Source organism: Heteronotia binoei, chromosome 10, assembly GCF_032191835.1.
Source record: "Heteronotia binoei isolate CCM8104 ecotype False Entrance Well chromosome 10, APGP_CSIRO_Hbin_v1, whole genome shotgun sequence".
Lineage (NCBI taxonomy): Eukaryota > Metazoa > Chordata > Lepidosauria > Squamata > Gekkonidae > Heteronotia > Heteronotia binoei.
In genome coordinates this window covers 30,556,811-30,576,551 of record NC_083232.1, presented here as the reverse complement: position 1 = coordinate 30,576,551, position 19,741 = coordinate 30,556,811, and the positions used below count along the sequence as shown (strand labels likewise).

The 19,741-nt window shown below is 42.9% G+C and overlaps 1 protein-coding gene across 1 annotated transcript; it reads right to left on the bottom strand.

Moving 5' to 3' along the window:
- Positions 1-130: 130 nt before the first annotated feature.
- On the bottom strand, positions 131-19,695 carry MAP3K8 (mitogen-activated protein kinase kinase kinase 8). The gene is made up of 7 exons (XM_060248236.1): positions 19,314-19,695; positions 15,982-16,146; positions 12,630-12,891; positions 9,402-9,508; positions 6,986-7,138; positions 4,515-4,761; positions 131-2,340 (listed from the first exon to the last, which is right to left on the bottom strand). The coding sequence occupies exons 1-7, from the start codon at positions 19,647-19,649 to the stop codon at positions 2,210-2,212; spliced, it is 1,401 nt and encodes a 466-aa protein (XP_060104219.1). The 5' UTR covers positions 19,650-19,695; the 3' UTR covers positions 131-2,209.
- Positions 19,696-19,741: the final 46 nt, after the last annotated feature.

Genomic DNA, 19,741 nt, shown 5'->3' with positions numbered 1-19,741 from the left:
TCTGGTGTGCTACCCAATGCTTCCTTGTTTCTAGAATGCTTGGAAAGGATATTATTGTGGAAGATACAAAAGTAACAATATGTTGTAATGCAACTGTTCATATTTACACAGAGAAATAACAGTAACTATATAAGATGCACATAGATTTATTCCTTCAAATAGTTAAACCAGTGCTATTTGCAAACAGGGAAGATATTAAATACAAAGATCATATGTATACAAACGTTTTTACATTTACACTTTAAAAGAAGGATGTTGTTTTATGGAGAGTTCTATTTATAACATACATAGTATGCCACCTTAAAAAGAAAATGCTTAAAGAGATATTAATCAGTACTGAAAAGTTTTATAAAAGTTTTATATATTCATCCCATGGGATGTACAACAGTATGTTCTTGAAACAGTTTTACTGCCATCCAAAACATCATGTTTTAAATGTATACAACATCTTTAAGAGAAAAGGAAGTCTGTTTCCATAGGAACATAAAATAATCTATCATTCATGACATTCTAATACATGTTTATCTTAAACCTGTGGTCTCACAGTTATAAGCTTAAGCCACCATCAGAACTGGCATAAATTCCCCAGCATTGCACAATATCTTAATATAAACATTACACTTCAAATGGCTCATACTGACAGTTACTATTTTTTGTGATCTTTAAACCACTTGAATTAGAATACTTGCACGTATTTTATGCTCTTGTGCAGCTCCCATTCATTGTGGTTAGGCTTGTATAAGCAAACTTTCCTGAAAACTGCATCCAAGGCAGGCCCAGTCAAAATACATGTATGCAGTGGTTTCTGGGTAGCAGCCTAAAGTGTACAAGCTTTAAGCAAACACCCTTAGTTACAATGAATTTTTTCTGCTTGTTTCCCATCCTAAGAATCTGCTGTAAAAATAAGCGGACTCATCCAGTCAGTGAAGGAAACTTAATAAGGCATAGAGACTCCTTAGGATGTCCTAGTCCAGTGATACCCAACATGGTGCCTGATAATTTGTTTCCTAAGGTCTGCTTGTTTCTTCCCAAACTAAAGAGTCAATACCGGCTTTCCTCCACAGCACTGGAGCACAAGGTACCTCAGAAGACATCATGCATCACCTTAGAAGTACCAATTCAGAAATAACTGTTCTTATTTGGGACAATGCTTGGCTTTAAACCTCCTAACCTGTTGTTAATGCCCTTCACGACATCCATTTTGTGGTGGTGCTCATTACCATTCCTCTAAATTCCAAAAAGTGTGCACAGGCTTGACAAGATTAGGGACTCCTGTCCTAGCCTATATATTAAGGTTCTCAATACACTGTCATAGTTATTGTCATTTAAAAAAAAAATCTTGCATATTCTTACATGGACTAATCATTGGTTATTATTTTGACCTGATGCTCTACCCAAGTTGGTAGGGTGTGTTTTCTCATTCAGCCTAAATGCTGGAAGATCAAAGGACCAGTACCAACAGAACTTGAGAAGAACACTGAGAAACCCAAGGGAGGGGACATAAAGACTATCGAAAAAAGTAGGGAGTTGCCTTCTTTGGTATCCAAATCAATCAACAAAACAAGTGGGTGGTTGGGTGGAGAACACAGATGCTCAGGTGATGCCATTTTGTGGGTCACTAATCTGCTTCTGGGCCCATCCAAAAATTGGCAATCCAGGAAGGAACATGGACCCCAACAACTAGCAATGTAGAGAAACTCATCCAGTGCTATAACTCAGGAGCTTATATTTATAAATTTATAGGAGAGTCAGGTAACAAGTCTGCAACACGGAGGAAACACAGTCGGGCTATCCCTATTACCTCTGTTTTATCAAAAGCAGATGCTGTTTAGATACAACCCCTTAAGCCAATCCCATATACACTTTATTAATTATTAGTGGCATTCAGTATGGCCTACAGCAACATCTGCGGGGAGGAGGGGGCAAGCATAGGCTATTCTGACCCCACCCCCCCCATTCAAGTCTTTTACTCTTTTTAGAAAAAGTGCATGCATGTATTTTTATACTTCCACACAACGAACAGTATTCCCATGATGGGTCTTTGCCAAGTCTCTAAAGAGCAATATTTTACTCCAAAGAGTAACCTTCTGTTATTGGTTTTTCATTAGTGCTAACTGTATCTTCATTTAGTTTTATAAAATCCTTCAAAACTCCACTCTTTTCTTGTGTCTACAGGAGGAATTCAGCCCAAGGTAAGAGATCCCTGGATTTATTCATAATCTAGGGTCGTTGATCCCTGGACCATGTTGAAGTAGCCAGCTAGTGCCCCAAAGTCTATGTAGAGTGATCGTTGTCTCTTCAGCAGTTCCGATTCCTCAGAAATCCCAAGAGATGAAGAATCTGACAAAAAAAAAAAAAAAGATTTAGAGACAGAACATCATAATTGTATTCTTTGGTGCGATATTATACATTTCCAAGCAAATGGTCTTGAATTCATTTCTTTTCAAGAAAAATAATACATCAAACTATCAAAATAGAATGATGGACTGCAGTAATTGGCTACAGATCTCCATTTCTCAATTCTGGCATCAATAAAAGACAGTAAGAAAAGGGGGGGCTTTGTTTTTGTAAACCGATCATTGGTGCCCAATCTTTTAAGCAGTCAGCTCCAAAGTATTGAGATAGTGCAGTTCTGGTGTATTTTACTGTCCATATATGTCCCTGCGTCTTGGTGTGATTTTTGCCTCTGGTTCTGTTGAGTTAAGGACCTGGCAGTGGCACAGCATAGGAGATTTAGGCAACAAGGCAGGGGGTCACTACACCATAGTTACAAGTTGGCTATCGAAGCCCTAAGCCAGAACAAAAAATTGAGCTTTGGTGGACTACTGGCTAACTTCTGGTGAATAACATAATGCTTCCTAGTTTCCGGAATTCATGGAAAGATGAGCAGGTTAAGTGGACCTTGGTCTGATCCATCAAGATATTTACAAAGCAGGAATGAGTACTCGGGTTCTCTTATCAATTAAGGCATAAGTGTTGTACACAACAATCTTTTCTATCCGGGGGGGGGGGGGCAGAAGGACAGGGGAGACCCCCTTTGACAACCAACCCCCCCTCTTTTCTGGGATTTATTTATTTTATTTTTATTTATTTTATTCAATTTATATCCCGCCCTACCCCACCGAGGTGGGCTCAGGGATTCATGGGATTTTCATGGACAAAAGCCGTACATCATCGGTATTGTAAAAAGATGAGGCGTGAGAGAGAGTAAACAAAAAAGTTGGCTGGACCCAGTTCCTGAGTGTCCACTTGTATTTAAATTTAAAACTTTTCAGTGGATCACATGGATCCTGAGGGAAAAGGAACACGCAAGATGGGAGAGGGCTCATGCCTGCTACCACCTGACTGTAGGCCTTATGCGCTCAGATAGAATTCTTAGAGAGAAAAAAGCATCCACATATCCCTTTCCTTTCTCAAGCTCCCAGGCTCCATGTTAACATTTAGAAGATGATCTGGCATCACAAGAGCTGGGTATGCAGATCTCTGAGAAAAACTCCAAGCTCAGGGGACAAACAAGCAGACAGGTTATCTTTTTATCCCAAAAAGATAATTTTGGGAAGGGTCTCACAGAGAAGAAGGAAATGTTTTCCTCTCAAAATGGATTTCCACTGGTAATGCAACTTTTGGTTTAATTCTGCTTCGAACTGCTGCTGTTTCTCCCCCCAAAGTGTTTAACAAAACAATCCAATACTCCAAATAATGGAGACTTATTTCATAACTCTGGAAAGTCCATAATTTTTTTTTGTTTGGTTTTGTTGAGAGCTTCCTGGAGGACTATTAATGTCTGCTACTGAATAGATTCTAGAGGAATGACAGAACTCCAACTAATGCTGCAAACACTGTTCGTACAGGGTTGCCAACCTCCAGGTGGGGCCTGGTGATCTATTACAAATAGCTTCCAGAGGACAGAGATCAGATCCCCAGGAGAAAATGGCTACTTTGGAGGATAGATTCTATGGCACTGTATCCTGCTGAGATCCCTCCCCATTCCAAACCCCAGCCCCCTGAGGCTCATCTCCAGGTACTTTCCCACCCAGAGCTAAAAACATGTCCTGAAGAGGAAGGAAACCATACCACTTCAGACTGCAGCGGAAGGATCACACTTTGAAATGTTCCTGTCTGTAAAAATGCCCTGCATGCAGAAAACATTGAAATAGAATGGATAGAATTTTTTCCCTGTGCTAATTTTCTACATGCTTGAAGAATGTGAAGTAATACTAGAGTGTACGACATCTAGTCTGGAGTGGTATGGACCATTGTATCTCTTCAGGTCTTTGCTACGCTATTCTTCTGCATGAATGAGCTGGGCCTTTACCCTGCTGAGCAACTGACAAGATTTCTGCCATGAAAGTGATCTTTCTTTGACCTCATCTTGTCCAGACTTTGAGACATATATTTCAACAGGAGGCCCTCAAGCCCTGAAGCTTCAGCCTCATTGCAAACAGAGGTTTATAAAATAAAGAGACACAAAAGACCTTCAGGAAAAAGGACAGGGTTTTTTTGTTTGTTTTTACCAGCAATGTTCTCTGGCAATTCCAGCTCCTTCCTGGTCAGCAGTCTTTTCCTTTCAAACAAGGCCGAGTCCAGACTCTGGCACCGAGGCTGCTCCTCCCTGGGCGGATGCAACGCCTCATGCTTCAGAAGCTCCTTAGCAGAAGGCCTCTGGTTTGGGTTCCTTTCCAGAGCGGCCTCCAGAAATCTTCTTAGGCTTGCACTGCAGTCTTCCGCAATGTCTTCCAACGGTGGTGCTTGCTTATGTATCTAATAGAAAAACAAAAGCGGTTTTAACAGGCTGCTATGACAGAGGAGGGAAGAGAAAACAAGAGTTTTGAGAAGGTATTTTCTACTCTACAGCTACCGCCCTAGGAATTTCCTCACCCCGGTGACTCACAGTTTGGCCAATTGCCACTTGGTTGCTGTGACAGCAGAACTGGAAGCTCAGCCAGTTTCACACTTTAATGACAAACTGAAAACCTGCACTAAGTTCATGCAAAGGTCCACAATCCCAACCTGAGGCGAAAGTATGACCCACTTTAGGAGCCAAGGCGTTCCACTAGTCATGACAGAGCAGTAGACTTCTTACAATTTGGGCAAATATTTGTGAGCCCCAGGCACACGGCTGGAGCCTCCACAAATCGCCAGTGTGCACCAATCAAATGCTTTGCACATTAGGTATGTCATAGAGACAAATCCATCAGAGTAAAAATCAAAACAAAAAAAAAATGCATATGACCTCTTTCTAGTCGCAGAGAAAATCTGAATATTGAAACTACTACTGAAAAGGCCCAAATTGGCACTTCCTGAGATGCCTTAAGACATTTTTGCTCATCACACTTCATTTTTAAAAAGTTTGCAACTTTGAACTTTGCAACTTGCTTCCCTCTTGCCTCTTCCCACTCTTGTCAAACAAATCTGCTCATTTCTTCATCTTATCCATATTTCCACAAGCCTGTGGGAAGTGTGCCAAGTTTAATCAACAGGAATGCAAAGAAAGATGGAATGTAAGGAGGTTCCTCTGCAGAGCTGCACACATCAAACTGAGTTCACAGTAAGAGGGCCAAACTGTGTATGAGCTGTACCACTTCAGACTGTAGACAGGAGCTCTTCTGTCTGACTACTTCAATTTTTAAAAATCCCTTTCGCACACAGGACTGGATGTCAGGGGGAAAGGCTGGTCTGGAATGGGCTCCCCATTGCCTTGACCTTTGCTTTCACATGACCCACATCAGCCCTGCCTACAATCTGAAGTGGTACAGCCCACATATGCAGGGCTGCCAATTCTGTGAGAACTTGTGCGATGAAGGTCAATTATAAATCAATTATAAATCGATAAATGTTTATACATTTTTATAAATCTCTGTCCGTCTGTAAAAAGGTAACTTGCATGTGCAGCTAAGATTGTGGGGAGCCCAGTTTGTATTACTGAAATCAACTAAGGTTGTGGGGTGAAATCCCTGTCCTCTCCTCACACATGAAATTTACCTCTTACACAGCGATAGATCTTTATTGCATGGCCCTAAGTCTCATCTCTTCAATGCAGTTTTTGGGAGGTCAGAAAATGCCCAATGTTGTTTCCTCTCTTGTTGCTGTGACCCAGCGAAGGATGGGGCGGCTATGGCTGCTTTGGTTGCATTTTTATTCTTCGCACTGCTGTTATCAGCCTCATTTTGGGCCTGCCCTGTCTGTGTTGCCATCACTGATGATTTCTTTGATTCTTTTAAGCCATGCATGTCCAACTTGTGCAAAATAAGTAACTGTTGGAAAACGTGCTAATCTTAATGGGAAAATTTTGTTGCACAAATTGAAACAGAAAACAGCATGTGAATAAGAACTCACTGGTTCATTTCTTACAAGGGGGAACCAAAATCAAAAGATAATTTTGGGAAGGGTCTCACAGAGAAGGAGGAAATGGACCATCAAGACTGCAAAACTCTATCTTCTCACTAGACCCAGTTTGCAATTTTGCCCCTAAAGTAGACAATTGTTATCAGATACGTCGGCAAGAGGGAGGGAGGAGGGACTCGCATGTTTACTTGTAATTTAAGACCCTTCTTATCCTCACTCTCCTTTCAAAAAGGAACTTAAACTGGCTTACAAAACTGAAAACCATTCCAATAAATAGAGGTTAGATCAGGGGTGGCCAAACTTACTTAACATTAAGTCCCACAAAGAATAAATGTCAGAGATTTGAGAGCCACAAGACACGAACATCAGATGTTTGAGAGACAAGGAAGGAAGGAAAACAGATGAAGACAAGGAAGAGAGAGGTAGAAAGAAAGCAACTTTAACTTTAAACGCATTCTTCAAGCCACTGGCTGACTTAGAGAAGTGATTTAAAGAAATGAATGACTTCTCCAAGCTGGCTGAGGGGCTTCAAGAGCCACACAACATGTATGAAAGAGCCACATGTAGCTCCTGAGCCACAGTTAGGCACAGGCCACCCCTGGGTTAGATGCTTAGCTGACCATCCTTAATTGATGCTTACTATATAAAGATAAGATGGGTACGCAGCACGAGGATATCGATTCACCCAAGGAGGGCTGCCAGTCTGCATGTGAATAATGGTTGCTCCCAGGCTGTAGATGTCAGCTTTGGTAGTGTGGCCCCGGCAGAGAATCACTTCTGGGCTCATGTAAATCTGCAAAGGGAAGGCAGAGGGAAATCAGCTTCTGTTTCAGCCCTGAACATAAGAAGATCAGTGGTCCATCTAGTCCAGCATCCTGTTTCACACAGTGACCAACCAGTTGTCCTGAAGGGCAAACAGGGCGTGGAGGCTGAGACTCCATGATGGACTCCAGGAATATGTCTAACCCCCTTTTAAAGATTCCTGTGCTTGTGGCTATGACTGCCTCCCCTGGAAGTGAATTCCACAGTTTAATTACTTGCATACAGAAGTATTTCCTTTTGTCTGTTCTGAACCTATTTCCTAACAACTCCATTGGGTTCTAGTATTCTGAGATAAGGCAAAAAAGCTCCCATTATTCCTATTCTCCATCCCACGCACAATTTTATAAACCTCTATCATTTCTCCTCATTAGTCATCTTCTTTCTGGGCTGAAAAGCCCCAGACTCCCCAGAGTTTCCTAAAGAAAATGCTCCAACTTTGCCTTTTTTTAATCCTGACAGCTCTGCAGCAAAAGCTAGCTGCAGCTGGGGTGAGGGCCAAGGATGGGCACTTTCCTGTAGCTTCACAGCACTGCTGGGTCTCACTCAGAAGTAAGGCAGATGGAAGCCCGGCTTGTTTTTCTGGAAAAAGAGGTGCCAGTGGAACTCTCATGAGGGAAATGGGGAAACACACGGGTGCTCCTCATGAACTTTTAAACTTTTTTGAGAATTTTGTTCCCACAAAGAGGTTCTGGAACTCCTTTCTGCAACATTCTCCCAGAAAAAAAGCCCTGGGTGGGAGGATGCCAAAGTACAGTGGGCAAGCAGAACGTTGTCTCTCATAGAAAGCCAGTTCCGGCACAGCCATCTGCCTTTTACACAGATTCATTTTTACCTCAGCTGAAAAAAAAAATTCTGAATTTAGGGAGATTAGTTTAGTGTGTCCCATAAAATTAAATTCTGGTTCTGTGCCATAGGTATGTGCAGCAGCCCCAAGAGCTTGCTTCCCCCACCAGGCCTTTTCAAGTATAGAAACAGCCACGAAGGGGGGCTGTTTCTGCATCTGAAAAGGCCCCCAGGGGAATAAAAGCTCCCAGGGTTCCTGTGCACTGTGCTCCCTCATACCACCATGTCTTAACCTAAACTTCAAATGAAAGCAAACAACATTATTTAAACAGCTCTGAAGGCCCCCAGGGTGACCTGGCCCCCCTGGACAACTGTCTCTCTAGTTCCCCCCTCTCATGGCCTTCCTGGTTGTCTCAACCCCTGATCTGTAATAAATTTTGCCTTCCTTAGAAGATGGTGCTAAGAGTTGTACTCCTAGGGCCCCATGGCACTTTTTAAAAAAAGTACAGATGTTTTTTAAATGGTGTCAGGAGCCATGGAATGGATCCATGCCCACCATCATTTGGCCCTGTGACAGCAGCAACCCCACCCAACAGCTCCATTGCTAGCATTTATTCTTTTGCATTATATGGAAGATAACTGCAGTCTTTGAAGCACATCTTTAAGAAAGAATGTTCTCTTAGGGTTGTCAGCCTCCAGGTGGGGTTCTGGAGATCTTCCATATTTACAACTGATTTTCAGACTACAGACATCAGTTCCCCTGGAGAAAATGGCTGCTTTGGAGAGTGGACTCTGTGGCTTTGTACAACACTGAAGTCTCTCCCATCCCCAAACCTTGCCCTCCCCAGAATGCTGCCTCCAGATATTTACCAAGCAAGTGTTCCCTAGGCTTCAGGCTTCCTGGAGCAAGTCAGGATAAGAGCTCAATGGGAAGTATTTACAGCACAGAGGAACAAAATGGGTAGCCACGTTAGTCTGTCTGTAGCAACAGCAAAGAGCAAGAATCCAGTAGAACTTTGCTGCTGCTCACTTTGAAAGCTCATGCCCTGCCACAGATTTTGTTAGTCTTTAAGGTGCTGCTGGACTTTTGATCTTTTCTATTGCTAGAGGAACACTGAGGAGCATAATGTGGGGAGTTTGCAGTGGAAACTGGTGAAATCCTTCCCTTTCTGCCTGTTATGCTGCTAATCCACCAGTGCCAAACTATCTTTGTATATAAGTTTCTGGCAATTGCTTTTAACTGTAATGTCAAATCAGGTTTCACAGTTCAGTTCAAAGAGTGGGATCCGCCGGAAAGTCTGCCTGTTCAACCTTGATTAAAATGAATGTGAGCTCACATTACAACTTGCCAGTGGATTACGCCCCAAAGTCAGTTCTTTCCCATTTATCTTTAATTACAAGCAACACAAGAGAAGACCAGCAGGGCTTCCTTCTCAGGGCTGGATCATTACCTCTGTTCCTCGGAGGTCTTTAGGATAGTAAATGTCTTCTGTCATTTGAACACTGAGACCAAAATCCACCAGAACTGCTTTGGTTGACATGAAAACAATGTTGCTTGCTAGAAACAAAGAGATAAAGAAGGAGTTAGGCTCTAGGGGAAACATTTCAAGATGCTCTGTAATCAGAGAGAATATCCCACTTGGTCAGAGAAGGTAAGAAAAGCAGACAGTTCTCATTCTAAAATTTTAAAAAATCACAAAACCAAGAACAATGCCAAGCTAAAGGGATCTGCAATGCTATTGTTGAACCTCATGGGATACTTTTTTCAAAAAGCGTCAGCTGCTTTTTCCAGTAACAGCTATGAGTTGGAGACAGACCAATTACAATATTTTAGATTAAATTTGGGTAAATGCTGTATATTTGTTCTTCCAACCTCATGTCTCTACTTAAGAAGTTTTGGATCAGTTCTGATGGGATAATATTCTCTTGACTGACTTTAGCTTCAACAATGGAACGTTCCCCATCTCTAAAGCCCGTCATGCCTATTAGATCCCTCCCCTGGTTCAGATCTTGCTTCAGGCCTGAACTATCCAGAAGGCCTTCAGCATATCACCAGGTTGTGTTGCTGATGACCATTACAGGCCTCAGACAACAGAATCAGAAGAGTATGCCTGTTAAGCATCACACTGTAGAACTTCTAACGCTTCCTTTGCACTGCACCCCTCACACCTCCATCGTTTAACCTAAATGTCAAATGAAAGCTAATAACAGCTCCAGAGGCCCCCAGGGAGACCTGACCCCCCTGGACTTCTGTCCCTCCAATTCTCCCCTCTCATGGCCTTCCTGGTAGTCCTTGATCTGTAATATGGGAACAATCAAATATGCCTTCCTTATAAGGTTGTGCCAAGAGTTACTTGGGCAATGTATGCAAAGCACTTCGAACACCCTGAAATGTTAAAACATGCCCTAATAAACAGTATGTCCTAACCAGATGATACTTTACATCTAAGCTTTCCAATATTTCTTTCCTGGTAAGCCTCAGCAGTGGTTGATTTTGTGCCCAGAAACCTGGCTGGGGGAAGCGCCACTGAAGTAAAAAACAGAACCCTGCTTGGGAGCTTCCTGAGACAAGAGTCCTTCCTGAGACTACAATCCTGATGGGTTTCAGATGCTCCTCAGGAAGCATTTGGCAGTAAGACCCATTTAACATAGTCAGGGCTTTTTCTACAAAAAAGGAACTCATTTGCATATCGGGCCACACCTCCTGTCATCACCACTGTTTCACACAGGGCCTTTTTTGTAGAAAAAGCACAGCAGGAACTCATTTGCATATTAGGCCACACCCCCTGATGCCAAGCCAGGTGGAACTGCATTCCTGGGTGTTCCTGTTCAAAGAAAGCCCTGAACATAGTGCTTCAAAGTAAACATGCACTATTTAAAAATGCACATAGCACCTAAACCACCAATATCCTAGGTAAGTGATTTTTTTTTTTTTTACAATCAAGCCTGAAAGACTATTGTTTTCAAAGCAGATGACCTTGTGGATAGTACTGGGTAAAGAGCAGAGACAGGACCAGTGTTCCCTTTAAGCTGAGTTAGTGTGAGCTAGCTCACTGTTTTTTAGCCTCTGGCTCACAGATTTTTGTCATGAAAAATGGCCTCAGAGCAAACTAATTTATGCAGTAGCTCACAAATTAGAATCTCTGCTCACAAGACTCCACAGCTTAGAGGGAACACTGGACAGGACCATTTGTGAGAAATCAGCTTTGCCAAATCAAGACCAAAGATTCATGCGATTCTCAGTAAGACACGCCTTTCCTAATTAGACCCTTTTGCAAATCCCAGCCTCAAGCTACAGATGTGGAAAGCCTCGTGTGCCCAGAGAGGATTTTTTGCACCCTTGCCTTTGGAGGAATGTGCCAACTACAAGCAGAGAGCCTTTGCTGAACATCCTATCTGTCTTAAGACATGAAAAATGTATGAGCAATGATGCCAAGAAACTGTGCACAATCGTTACACAATGGATATGTTTATTTTTTCAAAGGCAGGGCTGCGCTTCCAGCCCACCACTTTTTGCTGCCAGAAACTGCTTGGAAAGTGATAATGCACCGGAACGGTCATCCGACTTCCCAACTTCAGGGAACAAAATAGCTAGTTTGCTGAGAAACCCTGGCATAACACTGGACATTCTCTGAGGTGCACACACAAAGTTTGTGCAGAGAAAAAGCAACTAAATATGAAATAAATAAATAATCACCCCCAAACACTCACATTTTGCAAGCAACCATCACTAATGGACTGAAGCTGCCTCATACTAATTCTGACCATTGGTCCATGTAGCTCAGGATCATCTGGTCTGGCCTGCAGTGGCTCTCTGGGGTATCATGCAAAGAAAAGTCTTTCCCAAGCCCTGCTGCCTGCAGTTGCCAGGGATTGAACTCAAGATGTCAGTATGCAAACCACATGGCTCTGCAACTGACACAGGGCTGCTAACTCCCAAACAGTATATGATCAGGGCTGGTCCATATAGCTTCAGGCATCGATTCCACAGTCAGTGTTGAACTCCAAATTCAGGCAAGGAGGAGGCTTATGCTGCAATCTGAAGCAAAGTTACACCCTTCTACATCCACTGACGTCAATGGTCATATAAGAGTGTAACTCTGCAGAGGACTACACTGTTACTCTACTGAAATGGATTATACTGCGAAGGAATCCCAGATGGTAATGTTGACAACCTTGAGGTGGTGACCAGAGATCTCCTGGGATTACAATCCTCCTCCAGTTCAAGAGAGAACAGTTCACCTGGAGAAAATGGCTGCTTTGGAAAGTGGATTCTATTGCATTATACCCCACTGAAGCCCATCCCTTCCCCAAACACTGCCCTTCTCAGGCTTTGTTCCCCAAATCTTCAAGTATTTCCCAATCTGGAGCTGGCCAATCAGATAGTCTTCCAGGTGGAGACATAAGGACAACCTTTAAATGATGTAGTCTAACGAGGTATAATGGTGGGAAAGACAGAAGGCAAAAGAAGGGGACGGCAAAAGATGAGATGGCTGGACAGTGTTACTGATGTAACAAACACGAATTTGAGCAGACTTAGGAAGGGTGGTGGAAGACAGGAGGGCCTAGTGTGACTTTGTCCATGGGGTCGCAAAGAGTTGGACTCGACTGTGCAACTGAACAACAGCAAAATGAGACATACAAAAAAAAATCTATTTACAAATGAACATAATGCCTACATTTAATGTCTTGATGTATAACTCCCTTTGAGTGAAGAAACTCGAGTCCTTTGAGGATGTGTTTTGTCACCCAAATGATCTCAAACTCTCTCATCGGTCCACAGCTTTCCACCTTCTCCAGGACGGAGCCGCCTTCTCCTGCCTCCATGAAAAGATGGATAGTCTCATCCCACAAGATGGCTCCATAAAGCTCTGCAATGTTCTCATGGCGGAAGCAGGCCTGGATCTCAACATCCGATGGCTTAAACTGTTCCACTGGTACCTAGGATGTCAAAACATAGGTAGGCTAAGGAAAGAAGCCAGCTTTCTCTGATAAACTGTCTCCTGCTTTAGTAGTATTGTGTAAAGCGAGTGTATGTGAATAGTCTTTACAAGAATGGTTAGAAATTAAAATTGTAAAGCAAATATTGACAAAGTGGCCTGGGTAAGGTAGCTCTCCACCAAAGACATCACAGCTGCTAGCCAAGAAGTGCTTGCAAACTGCACCCCAAATGACTATAAACATGGCAACTAAGTGAAGACCTGCCTTTTCCCCAGTGGCAAAAAGGGTTCTTAGAAGAATGTAAACATGTAATTTCTGTCATAGAAGCCCTGTTTGGGGCAATGATGTTTGCATCCCCCACAGCAAATGAATATTTAGAAGGACCTGAACCATTTCTTTTCTCTGACTCAGAAACCAGGAGGGCCCTCATAACCAGCCTGTAGCCTGGAGGAAGGGCAGGGTGTGCGCACAGCCAGGGATGCACGGAGCTCTTAATTAGATACCAACCTGGTTTTAATTAGATACCAAACATTTGCTTCCTAATCATAATACTTAACAGCTCATAGAAAATGAGTTGTTCTTACACCTGCACATGTAATGCACCGTGACCGACTGTGCCTTTGGAGTTAGTATGAGGAAGCCTTTTTGCTTTCCCTTCAAAAAATTATCCAATAACATTTGGAAATAAAATGCTGGGGACGGAGTCAAGATTTGCCTTTATGTATCCAAGCTATGGCCCTGACCATACCTCATCACTATCTAACAGAAAGGATGGTGAAGATCCGGGGTCACTCTCAGGAGCCTTCCGTGTCATTTCCTGGCTGGACAAATTGCTCCCAGGCAGTGGTGGCCCATAAAACCTCTACAGCTAGCTGAACCAGATCAACAGTGCCATCCCAAGAAGAGTCACACCCTTCTAAGTTCATTGAAGTTAATGCCAGTGTGGGGTGGGAAGATGTGCTCAGAGATACCACTGCTACAACCCTCCACCCCAGGGTCGGTTGTTAAAACAGAGCTGGCTGTTCACACAAGCATGGAAAACTACAGCAGCAGAGAATTCTCTCTCTGGAGGTTGCATCATCCTGCCTGCAACCACACCAGCACTGCATGGTCATAAGCCCCACTGTTTGAGTAGAAGACTACCTACAATGCATTACGTGAGGACATCACAGCACAGGACAGCAGCCAGACATGGAGTTCCCTGGCTACATACAAACTGGATTAGAGCATACCTTGGAGTGTCCAAGAGGATATTCATGTGTATACCTGAGAGCTGAAGGGGGGCGGTAAACCTCACAAGTAACAGTTTTGTGACTGCAAATGAGCATGTCAAGGAAAACACGGAGGGGAAAACAAAAATCCATCTGGGTGCTTTCTACTGTAAAGCACAAAAATATTACATAACTTTCTTTCTGTGGAGAAGAAGAAGAGGAGGAGGAGAAGGAGGAAGAGGAAGAAGAAATTGGATTTATATCCTGCCCTCCACTCCAAATCTCAGAGTGGCTCACACTCTCCTTTATCTTCCTCCCCCACAACAGGTACCCTGTGAGGTGGGTGGGGCTGAGGACTCTCACAGCAGCTGCCCTTTCAAGGACAACCTCTGCCAGAGCTATGGCTGACCCAATGCCATTCCAGCAGGTGCAAGTGGAGGAGTGGGGAACCAAACCCGGTTCTCCCAGACAAGAGTCCGCACATTTAACCACTACACCAAACTGGCTGAAGTGATACATTCTCCAGAGACAGGGTTAAACTTTCTGAAAAACACATGCCAAAGCTTAAATGCATGGGCTTTCTAAGCCAAGACTCAGACCCTACATTTCTCCCACACACATTTGCCAATGAGTCACCGACTCATGTAAGGAGATTTCTCTATTTGTGGGGTGTCGTTATTCACTCCATGAGCACCCTGCAGAATCCCACTCAAATAGAGGCTTCCCATTCCCATTTACAAGGGAGGGATCACAGGTACATCTCACACAGAGTCTCTATTTGAACAACACATAAAATCATCCTTATGGAAATTTAACTGGTTTGTTGTGACTGTCAGGCTAGGAAGCACCAGCTTATGATCAGTCAGCAAACCAGAATCAGAAGCCATGGTTTGAAGTGGTTTTACAGACAATGGTTTGTGTCACTGATAGTCTGGGGTGATGGCTGAATGGAAAAACCAAAATTACATGCAGATTCTGAAGGGCCACCTGCTCTACAGACACAAAAATATTATGCTGTTTGAAAACAAAAGCAAACCAGCGGGATCAAACTGTGGTTTGCCTACTGATTTGGACTACGCTTATTGCAAATCGTGGTTTGCTAAAATCTCTTTATATATGGGGTACTTTCTGGTGTACAGTACAGACAAGCATAGCAATGTGAGCATCAGAACCATAACTTACATCAAGGGCTCTTTTTATAGCAGGAACTCCTTGCATATTAGGCCACACACCCCTGATGTAGCCGATCCTCCTGGAGCTTACAGTAGGCCCTGTACTAAGAGCCCTGTAAGCTCTTGGGGATTGGCTACATCAGGGGTGTGTGGCCTAATATGCAAAAGAGTTCCTGCTGCAAAAAAAGCCCTGCGTTACAACCTACTATTTGATAACTTCTTTGCTACACTAAATTAACTGCTGCAGTTAGCTCTATCTTCTTATGCACATATGAGTTCTTAACTGCTGCCTGAACTTTCTGCTAGGTGTTTGTTCTGTAATATTTAGATGGCATAAGAGTGGCACAAATGGTTAACTCTCTCTTGATAACAGCCTGCCAAGCAACAAACCATCAAAGGTTCACAAAGCTCTGATGTGTGAGTAAGGATGCTCTATTCTCTGACTCCAGAGAATAACATGGCTGCATTCCTCACTGGGTCTATTAAGCATTTCCCAAACAAGAACAGGGCAGACCCTGCCCAAGTGGTGCTCCAAGCCCAGACCTAAGCCCCCCACCCTAGTGCATGCCAGGGTACTTCCATTTAGGTTTTTTTTTTTTTCTCGTGATGGAAGAAAGCAGCAAAAGTAGTCTCAAAGCATTACAATTAAATGAGATCCCAGCAGAGTACATAGTGGAGATCAGGAAAGATCAATCTTAGCAGCATACCAATTTGCAAGCCATTCGTTTTTTGGTTTCTCTATCCTGGGCCAAGTAGACTTTCCCAAAAGCTCCTCGTGGAATGAAGTCAGAACCAATATTTCTATAGGTTAGCTTCCATGGACACAGGAGCACATCTGAGTCAATTTGGTAGCGCCCGTTTTTAGGACTGATCTATAAAATAATTAAACAAAAAACACTAGGACATAAGAACAGGTTTCCACTTGAATAAATTATACTTATGCAGAGGCAGACCCATTGCCTGAAATAGATATGTAACACATGAAGCTTCTTTACCCTGAGTCAGACTGCTGATCTCCCTTGCCTGGTGCTACCTATTCTGCTGTGCAGCTGTTTCCCAAGGTCTAACAAAGATATCTTTCCTGGGTTATCTTTTTATGAAGATTAAAAGGCAAAGATAACAAGCTTATACAAAAACGTGACACATTTCCCTTGGTCTGATTCTGGATTAAGGTTATAATAAGCAGGGGTGAAATTCTAACAGGAGCTCCTTTGCATATTAGGCCACACCCTCCTGATGTAGCCAATCCTCCAACAGCTTACAAGGCTCTTTTTTGTAAGCTCTTGGAGGATTGGCTACATCAGGGGTGTGTGACCTAATATGCAAAGGAGCTCCTGCTAGAATTCCACCCCTGGTAATAAGTAGTGGAAAAAGTCAGATATTAATTCCTTCTTTTACAACTGTAGTTGTTTCTTTTTTATGTGTAGGGTTTTTTTGTTGTTGTACTTTGTACAAAAATTATAATAAAAATATTTTATCCCTCTGGGTTATCTTTAAAACTGGCAATACCTGGAATTTCATCCATGGCTTTCTGCTTGTGAACTCAGTGCTTGACCATGGAGGTTCTCAAACACAACTTAACTTGGTTTGATTTCTTTTTTCCAATGAACTGAGGGCCTCATGACATAAGTAGCTGTCTTTATTTAGAAAGATCAAATGGGAACAGCATGTGAGGCATTCAATTCACTGGAAATATTTACAATTCCAGGCAACGATCAGCCTCCCTGTGAAGTCTAAGTTGTAATTAATTGTCTGGCAACAACAGTGTGACTGACAGGCTAATAAGGAAGGGTTGTGTAATGAATCTACCTGGAGGATTGTTTGCTCTGTCTCAAAACCTGCTCGCCTGTTGCCCCACAAAGCTGTGGGTTAGGCTGAAGAAAGCAAGCAACCTGTTTTGCCATGTCCTACTATAAGAGGCTGTGATGGAGACCGGGGAGGGGTGTGTGTGCAAAGGAAGCAGCTTCTCCAAAAGATAAGGCAAAGGACTGTGTCAATGAGAGCAGAGACACACTGGAGAACAGAGACTGAGCGGTCACCTCACACATCCCAAGGAGGGTCTGGATAGTCCCAAGGAACTGGCTAGCACAAGACTGTTCTGTTGAGGTTCTGATCTCAAAAAGGTTAGGTTCAGATGCAATGTTTACTCAGTTTATTAAGTCTGCAGTTTTCTTAAGTGTTATGCAGCCTGTAACACAAAGGCGTGACCCCCCACCCCCCACCCCACCCACATCCAGATCTTTATTTTCAGCTTGTGGTTTCTTGCTACTGTGATGGGAGTCAACTTCTCATTTTGAAAAAGTGACTTTCTGGCTCTCTTGTTTGTGGTGGTAGCAATTGGTGCACAAATATTTCCCATGGTGTTTTCAGGGCCAAATTAGTTGCTTTGCTGTGTCGCTTTTAAAAACAAACAGAACATTTTTAATGCAGCAAACTTTCTCATAGATCTGGGGGTTTTTTGCCTGAGAGCTGCATCTCAAAAATCTATTTCTCACTGTGTTATCTCATAGAATAAAATAAAAGGCTACCAGACAAAAATTCCAGAGACAACTTCGGCCTTCTGTCTGAAAAAAGAAACACTGAACAAAGAGCTGGGCTGTTTGTTTGCTGTTCTTCCACAGTAAAAACAAAAACTGAAGGAATCTTCAGTTTATTTATTTAGAGGATCGCTGGCTACAGTACATTCTGCTAATCTCACATTTGCAAAATTTTAAACTCATTATATTCTTCAAAGCTTTCCTCAGGGCTTTTTTGGTAGCAGGAACTCCTTTGCATATTAAGCCACACCCCCATGATGTAGCCAATCCTCCAAGAATTTACAGGGCTCTTAGTACAGGGTCTACTGTAAGCTCTTGGAGGATTGGCTACACATTGCCTAATGTGCAAAGGAGTTCCTGCTACCAAAAAAGCCCCAGCTTTCCCAATAAATATAAATCAACTCAGGAGATCCTGTACTGGGATCTTAGCACTCTAGCCAAAGTCTCTCACCTAAGCCTTTCCCTTTCCCAGCTCCTTTGCCATGCAGAGTTAAACTGCATAACTTCCAGAACCATTTTCTGCTACTCTGCCAGAGCGTGATATTTTTGTGTGAATCCAATCTGGATACTTGACCCCCTAAGATCTGGAGAAATATGAAGCTGCCTTAGTACTGTCTCCTCCTCCTCACCCCCAAACCAGGAAGTGCCAGAGACTGAATTTGGGCCTTCAACGGGCAAAGCATGAGATCTACCACTTTGTGGTGGCCCCTTCCACAAGCTGTGTATGTAGCTGTGCAGTCCATAATTAAAACATAATAGAAATGACATAGTTCGTCACCACTGCCTGGGCATAGAATGAATAGTTGCACCGAGTAGCATAAGTCATATTCCTTTGCTGTATATTTATAGATCCAAGTGGGGAGCCTTTGGTCTGAAGCAGTAAAACAAAGTCTGAGTCCAGTGGTACCTTTAAGACCGACAAAGTTTTATTCAAAGTATGAGCTTTTGTGTGCATGCACACATACAATGAAATACACACCCCACACTGGCATTAAGAATGATAAATTTACATATCTATTTCCAATTTTGACATATTCATTTCCATCTCTGTTTCCCCCCAGAATTAAGTCTAAAAATGGTAACCTTAAACTTAGCTTGTTATTCCTGTTTGCATCTGTTAAAACATCTTCATTATGTTGTATGCTAATTTGCTGTTCAGCCTCCGCTTTATATGTATGGACTGGTAAATCCCATTGCATTGTACCTGAAGAAGTGTGTGCGCATCTGAAAGCTCACACCTTGAATAAAACTTTGTTGGTCATAGAGGTGCCACTGGACTTAAGCTTTGGTATATTTATAGGTGTCTCTCCTGCAGGACCAAGATTTGGATGTCCGCTTGAGTGTGTTGTGAACTCTAAATCATGTGACCCCAACCGGACCTGGCTCTTAAAGACCACCCAACCCTAAGCCTACCTATTTATGAGCTATTCCAGTAGTCCCCAGGGGCAATCTCAAAGGACTGTGTGCACAACAGCAGCCAGTATCTCCCGAAAATAACGTACCATATTTAATATGATCCCGGATTCCTGTCTTCGGAGCCGGCCAAACTGCTTTGTGGCATTGGATACTTGATTTGCAAAAGCAAGCAAGTCTTCCACAGTTCCATACTTGACAGACGACAACAGGGAAACTTCCCTTCCGCTGAACAGCAAGGAGTCCGTGCGGTCCTCATTCTTATTATCCTCTGGACACAGAGAGATGAGGCTGTCTTCATAAACTGCCAGGTCCCTGATTGGGTAAAGGTTCTCCATGATGTCAATGACTTCAGACATATTTAAATCTCTTAGCAACAAGTCAATTTCCTCTTTATTGTCACTGTTGGTGCTCATATACTCCATTACTGTCTGTCCTTTCCTCCTTATTTTATCTGCAAAAGGCAAGGAAAGAAAAAAAAAAGCAAATAATCAACTTTCACGGCCAGTTAAAGATT

Excerpts from the sequence above, each read along its gene's own strand:
- MAP3K8 (XM_060248236.1), bottom strand. The coding sequence starts at position 19,649 with ATGGAGTATATGAGCACCAACAGTGACAATAAAGAGGAAATTGACTTG. Across the intron at positions 7,139-9,401 it reads AAGACCTCCGAGGAACAGAG|ATTTACATGAGCCCAGAAGT; the intron begins GTAATGATCCAG and ends TTCCCTTTGCAG. Across the intron at positions 4,762-6,985 it reads ACCCATCTTATCTTTATATA|ATACATAAGCAAGCACCACC; the intron begins GTAAGCATCAAT and ends TTTTTCTATTAG.